Source organism: Stigmatopora argus, chromosome 6 (genome assembly GCF_051989625.1).
Source record: "Stigmatopora argus isolate UIUO_Sarg chromosome 6, RoL_Sarg_1.0, whole genome shotgun sequence".
NCBI classification, from domain to species: Eukaryota; Metazoa; Chordata; class Actinopteri; order Syngnathiformes; family Syngnathidae; genus Stigmatopora; species Stigmatopora argus.
Window position 1 is genome coordinate 7,593,488 of NC_135392.1, and position 11,748 is coordinate 7,605,235.

An 11,748-nucleotide genomic window follows, 5' to 3' on the forward strand; every position below is an offset into this window, starting at 1 on the left:
GGAAAACTAAAGTGTTTACATCCACTCTGTGAAAAGCATTGCAGTAAGTGGGATACAACTTTTGATATCGGTATTTTTTTTTCCTGTGTGTGAAAATTATACCTTTTGTGTTAGGCCCTGTGACCCAGCTGTAAATCGAAAATGAAGTTCGCTGCATTGTGTTGCCTCTGTGGGTTGGAGTGCTTCACTCTGGGTTTTTTTCTGGGTGCAAATATGAGTTGTTGTGTGTTGAAGCTGGATGCTGCCATGTTCCGCTCCATGTGTCAAACTGCTCATCTTTTAGGCATTTGTGGTGTCCGATCAAATGAGCCATGCCACAACCACAGATGCAAATGCTTGGAGAGATTGCTGCTCAGCAGTGGCACTAGAACAGATTTATATTTTACTCAAAGTAGCACGTTTTAATTTGTTTTTCTTTCAATCATGTGCAATTTGTCTGCCGTCCTTGTTTGAATGCGGTTATCTATTTTATATATAAGGGCGAAAATTTGCTTTACTTGACTTTTCATTTCAGCGTGGAAAAACAATTAGGGGGGCAAAATGGCTGGAAGTTCAAGAAGACCATGGCAGAGTCATCATTTTCTTGTTTTAATTTTTTTTTAAACAGAATATGCAGAAATATTGTAAAATATTTATCTGACAATCATTGGGGGCTTTTGTTCCCTGACTGGCAGACGGTTTTAAAATATCACTCTTGGGTGAGTTTTTCCTGCTTTCTCTGGTTTTCAAAGTAAAGATAATTTCATAAATGCAACTGGTCTGCACTGGTTTCTGCTCATGTTAATGTCACACTGCAACATAAATTGACATATCACAGGGCCAGTTCTCTCTAGAACTGCAAGTTCATTGTTTGGCCTCCCGTGGCTTTTTTTTAACTAGCAAAGGAAAGCTTAGCTTATGTGATTATAGATCATATCCTTACAAGGACACATTTGAGAGGTGCGCATGGCTGCACACCGCTCCATCCACTTGAGATTTATATCCGTCACAGGTCAACAATAAAATGACATTTTCCATAGTTACAGGTCATACTTTTTCTTCTAGATAAGGCCATATAACTATACCACCCCTCACTGTCTACCAGCAGACTATTCATGCCATATTTTTTACAAGATCTGCTGGAAAGTGTTTTAAAGAAGAAGAAAAAAATCACAAATCTTAACAATATTTTACTATGTATACACATTAGAAGCCTCTCCTAAGCCCCACATCTTTAGATTTGGCCCATTAACATAAATGCAAATTTCATATAAATCTGTTTAAAAAGAAAATGCTTACAATAAAATAAGGTAGAACCCAATACCTTTTTTTCCGACACTAGGACAAGATGATATAGACAACCATTAAACTACAGCTTTCCTCTCAGGGCTTCCATAATGCTGCTTAACTGGGAACAGTCTCCATAAGCCACTAGGCCTCCATAGTTGGCCCAGCGGTCAGCACCTTTACCCTCAACGTATGGCTGGTGATACGTCAGTTCTACCGATGCCTTAGAAGTGCACTTTAAACTCTCCGTCAGGTCCACCACCCCCCCGCCGAGAGCTCGGAGAAGCGCGTGAGGCGCACAGGAGTCCCACTTAAAGGTGCTTCCTTCTGAAAGGACGTAGGCGTCGGCCAAGCCCTGAATGACGCAGAGGATTTTATAGCCGGCTCCCGAGGCGTACATCAGCTTTTCTGGTCCGCACAGCGAGGACAGAGTGTCCTTCACCACCTGTTTCTCACTGGAGCTCAGCACCACTGATGGCGCCTGACGCTTTACGAGTCCAGTTTTTGTGTGTGACACTGAGCACGCATTGACATCGGCGTAGGACACACCCCAGAAGAGCTTTCCCTGCCATCTGAAACAGAATGATGGCCTTAGAGTAATTGTTGTCATTAAAGAATACGATAATATATTGCTACTTGTCACAAGTAACAATATATTATAGTATTCTTTAATGACAATACGTAGTAGTAAATTTACATCCCGCTCATCAAATCACACTAACTTCCAATCCAAAAATGTAAAACAGTTTGAATGAATGACTTTTCTTGTTCTGAGACCTTTTTTTTAATAATAGAAAATGATGCTTGAACAACACTTTTTTTAGTATTACCAAAAAAGTACTGGAAACTCCACTGCAGCTTGTTCAATAATGATAAAAACCTTAATTAATGCTGTTCAGATGAGTAACCTGTCGTGCTTTAACCAATTAAAAAAATTAAATAAAAATACTATTTTTTTTTTTTACTAATTCACAATCAACTGGACCCTCATATCCGGTCACATTTTAACCAAATTTGAGGCTTTTTGTTAACCAATAGCTTAATAATCGATCATGCTACTGTTTGAATAAAGCAGCTCAGACATTCAGTCTTGTGAATAACAATGCATTTCTGAGAAAAAAAAACTTTATGGAAGAAGGATCTTCCCTAAACAAATGAGAATTGTACAACTTAGCTTGAAACAAGATACAGTTCTAAATTTCTATCCATCTTATGTACCTTAATACATGAATTAGTCTTGCAGCTTACCTTCCACTTTTAGGGTCTTTTTGGTTGAATGGCTGGTTGATGACCCCCATGACAGGCTCGCCTGTGCTGCGGAGGTAAACTCCGATGAGGACCAGAGCACAGTGTAGACCCGAAGGTGAAAGGTGGCCCTCCTCCAGCACCTCCTCACGGCCTTCTATGTACTGGCTGGTGGCATCTGAATCAACCACAACAGACCGAGACTGTTAAGCCTTGTTGATTTTCTGCATTGAGGACGAGGCCTTTACCGATCGGGTCAATCCAGATGCCGACTTCCGAGGTGCTGAGCGGCACGTTTAGTCCGTCCGTGTTGGCGCCGACGGCGGTCGGGTCTTGGTGGATGGCTCGTGCCAGGAGCGCCGCTGCCGTCAGATCGCCGTCCAGCACCGTGGCCAGAAGCGCTGCCGTGTCCTCCTCGGTACCGCACACTGTCACCGTCACACTTTCCCCTGTGAGGGAATGGATGTGATGAGTTAGTACTGTGGTTTAATACTGTATTGTTTACATTTTTATCCTATTAATGTATTGAAAACACTTGGGACTTACCAAGTCCATTTTCAAATTTGTTGGATTCCTCTCCTTGAATGAAGTCGACAATTTCAGGGAACTGAATAAAAAGACAAAGAACGATTTAAAAAAATACAAATATCACCCTTAGTTCCATCATCAGTCAAGGTAACCGCTAGTACCCGAGCACCAACTTCATGTCGGATCACTTCCTGGATTATAACGTCTGCCAGCGTCTTGAAGTCCTGCACAAACTTCTTGTTTTTGTCATCACCAGTCTTTTCTTGGACTAAGAGCTGGAAGAGAGGTGCTTCTTGTCTGCAGACGCGAGCCACATTGGCGGCTTTCTCAGACACCTGCAGGAGCAGCCTCAGCAGCTCTGCCATGTCTGGGGATTTTAGTTAACGAAGATGGAAAGTGTGACTTGTGGCTCGTGTGTGCTTGGCTATTTATAGCAAGGAAATAATATAGTGGGGGGTTGTGGTGGAAGAATGTGGGTCATTGCAGGACTGATTTTGCCACCTATTTCGAAGCCTAGGAGATAGGTAATGTTTCTCAACTCCTATTAAGGTGAGGAACATATTTAAGATGAGAATGATCCCGTGACATGTCACTTTTTGTTTTAACTTAAATGACCAAATCATGTGAATTTGGCAGAAATGTTGGTGATTGTGGAATGTGATGTCAATTTTACTTAACACAAAGCTATTATTTTGTTGTATTAATGGTAACAATGGTTATACTGGCATTAATTGGACTTTCTGTCATCAAATGGAAGAGCAATTCATTTTGTGCTTGTCAACATGTCCCCATTTTCTTAAGTACCAAAATCATACTAAAACACAAACATTAAAATTATCTTTGTTTATCTACATTAGCTATATAAAAAGCTGAATTATTAAAAAGGTACCATGTCACATCGATCATTTCAAGTTATTCTTCTAATCTAATATAGTATTTGGCAATAAATAAATAACGATCAAATCATATGTGCGTGAAAATTGTACATTTAAAAATGTTGGGGGAAAAACTATGTTTTACTGAAGACAAAGCGTTAAAGTCAATTTAGCTCTTTTAACTTTTTCCAGACTGATAATCACTGACAAATTGACCAAGATGACATCGCCGCATGATGAGTAAGAGGAGGGCGGCTACGGTATATATTAGCAGGTTTTCGGTTCTCGAAGCAGCAAAGGAATGTTAAAAAGCTCACTAAAAACACTTTCGCAACGGTACCTGATTGCTGTCTCGTCTTGTCCTTCTAGGTCAAAGACCTTTTCTCCTGTCGACCGTTCAGTGAACCCAAATTTCTGGATAATTTGGAATGGGTGATCGCAGATCTTTTTTCTTATAGATATATGTCGAATGTGAAGGTTCTGCTACAGTTTCTTGACGTCAGGGACTGGAAGGGGGTGGTGATGCATTCACGTCCAGGCAACCAGGAAGGAGAAGGCAAAAGACGGGAGTGAGCAGAAGGAGGGCAACAGGAAGCGTTGGAGCGAGATGCGTTCAGAGCAAATCAGACTTTCCGGTTTCCCTCGAATAGAACCATAGATACGGTTTATATGTCATATACTACAACTTTTCTAAAGTAATGGACTTCTCAGGTGCGCTCTGTTGCAGGAAAAACTAAGAGTGATTTTCTCCACTAAAATGCTACAGCAAGTGACTTTTAAATGATAACTGATCATGTTTTTTAGACAAAGCCACAAAAGCTATTATTAATATTAAAAAATGTTTAATAATGAGAGCAGATGCCTTTTAGTCTTATTTTCTCAGGTTTATTTTTTTCTTCAGTCCTCTATGCAAATGATTTGTTATTATTTTATTTATTTTTCATTTGCATGGTTTTTCTTTTGGTTTTGTCTTTTTGAATAAATATTAGCCATTGACAATTTTATTTATTTATTTTGTAACTCCCACAACTTTGTTAATAATGTGCAGCCAAATGCACTCACAAACGTGCCCATCCATTTGTTCACTGAAAAAGTATCTACATTTGAAACCATCTATGCACTGTTAATGGTTTATTTAACCACAAATGTCCATTAGTGGAATTGCCCCTTGCCACTATTATGTTATAAACAAATGGCATCTTGAAAATCAAATGGATTTTGGTCAAGTGTTCTACTATTCAAACCCATTATAAGTACATTAAAATTTCTGAGTGGCCAGCCTTTATGTAATCAATCAATATACATGGGGTTCCTCTAAAGCTGGGTGAGGCAGTCCACACACTTCTGGAAAAGCTCAAGAAGAAACACACAGATGGAGGTAAGAAAGACCAACTGTAGTATTTCTCTGAATTAGTATCATTTAAAACCTTGCCGTTTAATATGGGGTCAGATAATTCAGTTCTTTTATGTATTTATTGTACTTTTGCAGCTAGTTTTGTAACTAGATGATAATTACAAACATGACTTGCTGCATCTTTTAATTACAGACCTCAAAGGAGAACATGTCAAACTTGGAGTATGGCATGGTCACTGTTATACAAGTGTTTAAAGAATATTCGGGTGAAAAGGGTTACTTGAAAAAAGCTGACCTCAAGGCGCTCATCCACAAAGAGATGAGCCATTTCATAAAGGTAAGATTTACCCAAACCCGGTGTATAAAGTGTCAACTGCAGTTTCTTACAGAGATAAAAGTAGTTGTAGAGTAATTAATAGCTCTGTTGGAACTTTGGAGATTCAAATTAATATATAAGTCATGATTCCAATACATAAAATGGAATATGTAAATCATATTCCACTGCATGGTTTTACCACTTTCCCTACTGGGCGCTAAGGCTATGCTCACCTCTATAACCCAATAAAAGTTTGAAAAGCTTGGCCTGCGATTGGCTGGAAATCAAATAAGTGTCCTGAAGTTCACTGGGATAGGCTCCACCACCCCTGTAACTCTTGTGAGGATAAACAGAATGTCAGATGTAACAATGAATGATTTTGGAAAGCTGTTATCTATGTGAACTTTTTCATCTGTTACTTGAACAGAAAATGGCCAAGAGGGAACTGGATGAGCTGTTTGCCAAGCTTGATCAGAACAGCGACCGGGAAATTGACTTCCAGGAGTTTGTTGTCTTTATGGCCATGGTTACTTCAGCATCCCAAGAATTCTTAATTCCATTTCATGGTAATTTTATTTTATTTTTTATTAAATACATGATTTTTAAATGAATAATCCCAGAGACCAGCTGGAACTTTATGGCCACCTGCATGATAGAATTTTGCACCATATATATGTATGTATGTGTATATATATATATATATATATATATATATATATATATATATATATATATATATATATATATATATATATATATATATATATATATATATATATATATATATATCAGAACCCTAATGATATGAGCACATTCCACGACCTATCTTGTAACCTTATATAACTACTATATAGATAAAAACCCTTAGTAAAACACCTGAAACGCTACACCTCATAAATATTAGGGAAAAAATCTATATAACACTTACAAATTTTACTGGGTATTTTTTTTTTGGACTGGTACTTTGGCAAACATTCATTTTTTCTTGCCTAGAAACAACAAGTTTGTGAGGCAAGACTCATTTTGTCAATGGATGCAAATGCCTTTACGCCTCACGCCCTAAGATTTGCCTCTAAAAACTTCAGCATTTTCCTCCAAGAATCTTCCTGTGCAGCAGCGTGGGGTGCAGTTTCACCCCCCCACAGCGACAGCACTGCAGGAGAAACAAAGGACAGCGCTCACTTATTTTGAACATACTGCACAGGAGTACTCCAATCCAATGACCGTTAATGCAAAACATTTTACAAGAATTGTGAGCAACCTAATGACAATTTGGAGAGCTCACTTTTTTCTGGTTTGATTTTCCACACAGATACTCTTGTGTGTGGTGTGTAAGGTGTTTCAATCAGGTGCCCAGCGCCAGGATATGACAGGCAAGTATACAGGTGAGATTTGCCAGCTGCTTTTAGAACATCTTCAATCTGAAAAGTATAAAAACTAATATGTAATCATTTGGGATGGACAGTTAAATCCACTGGTTTGAGGCACGGTCATTACCAAGTTTGAATTTTCCGTGCTTGGAGAATTCTGGTCATCTTCACCCAAAATATACATTATTGGACAAGCCAGGTTCTCTATCTGAAAATACAAAGATTTCAAGTTTTTCGCCTCAACCATATTCTTTTTTTAATTACCCAGATGGTCGTCAAATCACCTTCACTTTGGTACCAGGGGAGTAATTGGTTGGTAATGACATGTCCCTAAAACTGAGATAGCCTGACTCATCTCGTGGCCAATATCTCTGATCACTGAAAATGACATTAAAGTGCAAACATCAAATTCATTCCTGCAGAGCAATATAAAAAATTGAAAAGATAGGGAAAACTCTAAACAAGCAAGTATGAGAAGTTTCTAATTAAAAATACAATAACAACAACTTAGCAGTAAAAATGCTTTTTTATAGCCTAAATGTAAAAATATGACTTTTACAGTACCTTTCAGATATTTTAGGCTTGCAAAATGTTTCTGTGAGCTTCTTGTTGCTTCCTGCTGGTCCATTTATACAAACTAGGCAAGACGGCTGGAGGATAAAGTGAGGTATATTAAGCAAGCATCATTGTCTATACCTGGCTTCTCTTTGCTAACACACTTTTAAATATACATTGTACTGCATACAAACGTGCGACATACATGCACATCAGGGCTAGTTGCCATTCGGAGGCCTAGGTAGACTCCATAGGAGAGACCAATGATACCAATTCGATCGCCACAGATCTGGGGATGATCCTGCAGTATCTTATATGCTTTCTGGGGGGGGGGGGGGGGAAATGAAACAAAAAAGGATTCATGAGATATTTTTGGTTATTCAAGGAAACGTGTTTTGTTAAATGCACTGACATTAAAAAAAAAATAGCAAGTAGGTTATAGTCTACATATATTGGACGAAGTGTAAATAATAATATTGTAATACTGGTGATTATTTGACAGTCTGAAGGTTTTGGTCATAATTCTCAAACATTTTAGTATGTATTGTTATTAATTTATTTTATATTTAGGACTATTGAGTACAGGGTTCTTCCATTTTTCAGAAATGTGAAAACAAGGAGAAAAACCTGGAAAAATGGCAAATACCTTCAGTTCTTATGTCGCATTAAATCCCATAACAGAGTTGTAAAGGCTGCTACATTAAAAATGAATCAATTTGTTTTTCTAAGATTAATCGAAGAAAAGTTGATTTGGCTTACTTAATAATCAGCTGTTTACTATTGTATTTTTAAAATATATTATAAAGAAGAGGATTAGAGCTAGTGAAGGAGGGGACAGTAATTAGGATTCCCAGAATTCTGACTGAAGTGAAAATTCTGGATTGTATTACAAGAGACTTTTTTTACATTTCATTTCATTTTTTAGCCAGAAGCTAATGTAACTGGGGATGAAAAAATAGTTTGACACTCTTCCCCATAAAGGCCTCCTCGCACCTAACACATCTTGCCTTCATATATGGATCAGCACTGCTAATATCTAGTTGGAGCGTCAAATCCTTGTGTTCCATGTAGGCTACAGAGAAACTGGCAAAGCCTCTAGATGCGAGCAGGGATGAGCGGTACTCCACTAGTCCCCCGCCCATACCCCACAAGTCCAGCACGGCTGGAAACCTGCCCGGGCCTGCCAACAAATGTTTCAAAGATCAGAGAATGGAATATGGTTGCAATTGAGCAGACACATTGAAAATATTTCAATTTCTTCTCACCCGGTGGTAAAAAGAGCGTTCCGACAACTCCATTCTGGCGAACGTCTATTCTTTGAACACCTGGTGCGATGAACGAACGTTCTGTGGTAGTAACAGCCAGCGTGGTGGTCTTTTGCTTTTTGGTTAGCACGTGGCCCTCCAACAATGAAATGTTCACTGTGAGTGGAATCTTGACATTCTTCGTCCGTAACCTATCCCAAAAAGAACACAATTTTTAATGGCAGCACCAACTTAATAAGGATTCAGAACTGCACATTTTCTCTTGTACCTATACTTTGTATTATCATAACAAAATGACTGCTGTGAGAAAGTCGTGACCTAAATCTTATACCGTAATAACGTTATGTTTGAACTTAATGGTTACGAAATGAATTTTGGAAAAAGTATACAATGAGGTCTGTATGAACGAAAGACCTGACTTGGATCTTTTTTGCACTATAAGTGATACATTTCTATCAATATACAATCTGTATTTGTATGAACCCAACTGAACTCACTTCGCATCAAGCAGCAATTTAAAAACCCAACGGTATCAGCTCATTAATTTTTCTCCGATAAAATATACAGACATACCAGTACATATTACAAATTTCAAACAACTATTACCTCACATTAGTCACTGAGTTAATTTCACCCAAAAGAGCACTAAAAATGAAATGTCTTTTTCTCAACCTACCTTAAACCTTCCCTTTCCCCAGGAGCAGGCTGCATGCCCCAGAAGAGACCCATTGGCTCACATCCCAAATATGAACCACCCACGGAATGATCCCTAGTCACTGTTAACAGCACAAGAGAGAAAATGTCAGAAGAGTCATGACGGAATATCTTAAACAGATATTATGGACAAGTACACTTTTGGGTGTATTATATCAGCTGAATACGACACCATTCAAAACAGTATTAATTTTCTTTAATTTAACTGGACAATTGTGGCTGTGTTAATCAAATGTTGTTCATTTGTTCAAGCTCTAAAGATGCTCTGTCACTCCAATAATAAAGAAATTGCAACAAAATCCAATCTACTGTCAATGTGTTCACCATGACTCACGGTCGACAGTGCCATCTGCACGCGTGTTATACTGGCCAAAAGCTTCCCACAGGTCACCATCCTCACTGCGCATTTGTGTGCACAACGTGACCGGATGGTGCGGTGGCAGAAAACCTGCCTGTATGCTGATTTGCTCATCCACCAGACCTCGGGTTGGAGCGGCTGTTAGTACAGGAACCGGATTGGAAGTCCTCCATCGAATTGCTGCTAAGGACAAATTCAGTGAAAACATTAGTCTTATAAAAAATGTTTTAGGAGTCAATTATTAACGTGTTAGATGTGAGCATATGCATATATATACTATATTATACTATACTATCAGGCGGCCCGGCGGCTTGAGTGGTTAGCGTGTTGCCCTCACAACTAGGGTCCTGGGTTCAAATCCAGGTTGGTCCACCGGTGTGGAGTTTGCATGTTCTCCCAGGCCTGTGTGGGTTTTCTCCCGGTACTCCGGTTTACTCCCACATTCCAAAAACGTGCATGCTAGGCTAATTGGACACTCTAAATTGCCCCTAGGTATGAGTGTGAGAGTGAATGGTTGTCCGTCTCCTTGTGCCCTACGATCGGCTGGCCACCGATTCTCTGGCCCGAAGTCAGCTGGGATAGGCTCCAGCACCCCCTGTGACCCTACTGAGGATAAAGCGGTTCAGAAAATTAATTAATGAAAGTTATACTTTTTACATATATACTGTAAAAATGTGCAGAGGATCACAAATGGGCTTTTACAGGCACCACAAAAACATGCCCACTTGACTTTGGATGAACTCCGATAAAACCTGACGCTAAAAGTAAAATATGAATGTCAAATTTATGTAAAAAAAAAAGGACAGTTGTCATTGCATAGTATAAAAAGCGAATTGTCTTACCGAAATCCTTGTGTAACCAGTAGTGTTTTCTGTGCAGACCAACATGTGGAGTCAGCTGCTTTGCTGCCAGATGGCAGAATACTGCCATTCGGATCCTTAACATTCTTCTACGTCTGTGCTGGAAATAGACATCAATGGAGAAACAAGGAATAATCTTGTGATGTCTTTATTTGGCTTTCCACAAACTCGCTGTCCAAATAAGTAAACGATCGCATTCTAGAAATGACTGAAGGGTTAATGTGCTCCATGGCTTAGAATGAACCTTGACTCTTAACTGTCTATATAGTCAAAGAAAAAAGATAATGCTTAATGAAAAGGTAAGCATCCACTGTTTTACAGTTTTAATATATTACTAATTAGTCTTTCGCATGTTATGTGAATTATTGCCATTTCCTCCATGATTTGTAAATCATACCTTCCTGATGTCCTATTATATATACAGCTTTATATATCGTCCTGTTACACGTTCATATAATTACTCTTGTTGTTGTTTTTCCTCATCTTCTTGCCGATGCAGACATATACAAAATTCACAAGTCTGCTTTTTGGAACCCTTATTATTGTCAGTAATTTTGAAATTGTTGGTAAACCCCAAATTTAAATAGGATGGATTGCATAAAAAGACTTACCACAAATGTATGCACCAGTGATGGCTTAGTCCAGATGTTTAGGGTAAACCTACATAAATATTATCTCAACATCTGGTGATATTTGTTAGAGTGTGGGTGTGTATCACTAAGAGAGATAGGCAGAACCTGTAGTAACTTGACAGAATATTTGACTGTGGTTAAACCGGTATTGTTTTATTGCTCAGAGAGCCATACACTCCCATTTACATACTGTGAGTTTTAGGCGAAAGTAAATTTTTTCAAAGTAGTATTTTGCAAATGGCGCTTCTTGGCTTAACTCAACCAAAAAAATAACCCTACTTTCCTCAACCTGGAATATTTTTTTACTCTGCTTTTCCTCGCAGTAAAAATAATTAAAGGGCATAAAAACATGTGATTTTTTTAAAGACTATGGGCTACATTGATACAAAAAAGTCATGTAATTGTAAGTG

At 38.6% G+C, this 11,748-nt stretch overlaps 3 protein-coding genes across 3 annotated transcripts; 1 reads left to right on the forward strand and 2 right to left on the reverse strand.

Annotated features, from left to right (window-relative positions):
- Window positions 1-572: 572 nt before the first annotated feature.
- inpp1 (inositol polyphosphate-1-phosphatase) lies at window positions 573-4,542 on the reverse strand. The gene is made up of 6 exons (XM_077603123.1): window positions 4,255-4,542; window positions 3,201-3,406; window positions 3,058-3,118; window positions 2,760-2,960; window positions 2,515-2,689; window positions 573-1,838 (listed from the first exon to the last, which is right to left on the reverse strand). The coding sequence occupies exons 2-6, from the start codon at window positions 3,402-3,404 to the stop codon at window positions 1,349-1,351; spliced, it is 1,131 nt and encodes a 376-aa protein (XP_077459249.1). The 5' UTR covers window positions 3,405-3,406; window positions 4,255-4,542; the 3' UTR covers window positions 573-1,348.
- Window positions 4,543-5,476: 934 nt separating this feature from the next.
- LOC144075855 (protein S100-B-like) lies at window positions 5,477-9,558 on the forward strand. Its single transcript, XM_077603284.1, has 4 exons — window positions 5,477-5,605; window positions 6,012-6,150; window positions 6,897-6,969; window positions 9,473-9,558. The coding sequence occupies exons 1-3, from the start codon at window positions 5,477-5,479 to the stop codon at window positions 6,917-6,919; spliced, it is 291 nt and encodes a 96-aa protein (XP_077459410.1). The 3' UTR covers window positions 6,920-6,969; window positions 9,473-9,558.
- Window positions 6,637-10,816, reverse strand: LOC144075854 (peroxisomal succinyl-coenzyme A thioesterase-like). Its single transcript, XM_077603283.1, has 11 exons — window positions 10,689-10,816; window positions 9,823-10,026; window positions 9,451-9,550; window positions 8,775-8,965; window positions 8,517-8,689; window positions 7,715-7,831; window positions 7,519-7,604; window positions 7,239-7,332; window positions 7,082-7,162; window positions 6,870-7,005; window positions 6,637-6,737 (listed from the first exon to the last, which is right to left on the reverse strand). Exons 1-11 carry the CDS (start codon window positions 10,789-10,791, stop codon window positions 6,637-6,639), a joined length of 1,386 nt encoding a protein of 461 aa, XP_077459409.1. The 5' UTR covers window positions 10,792-10,816.
- Between the last annotated feature and the right edge of the window lie 932 nt (window positions 10,817-11,748).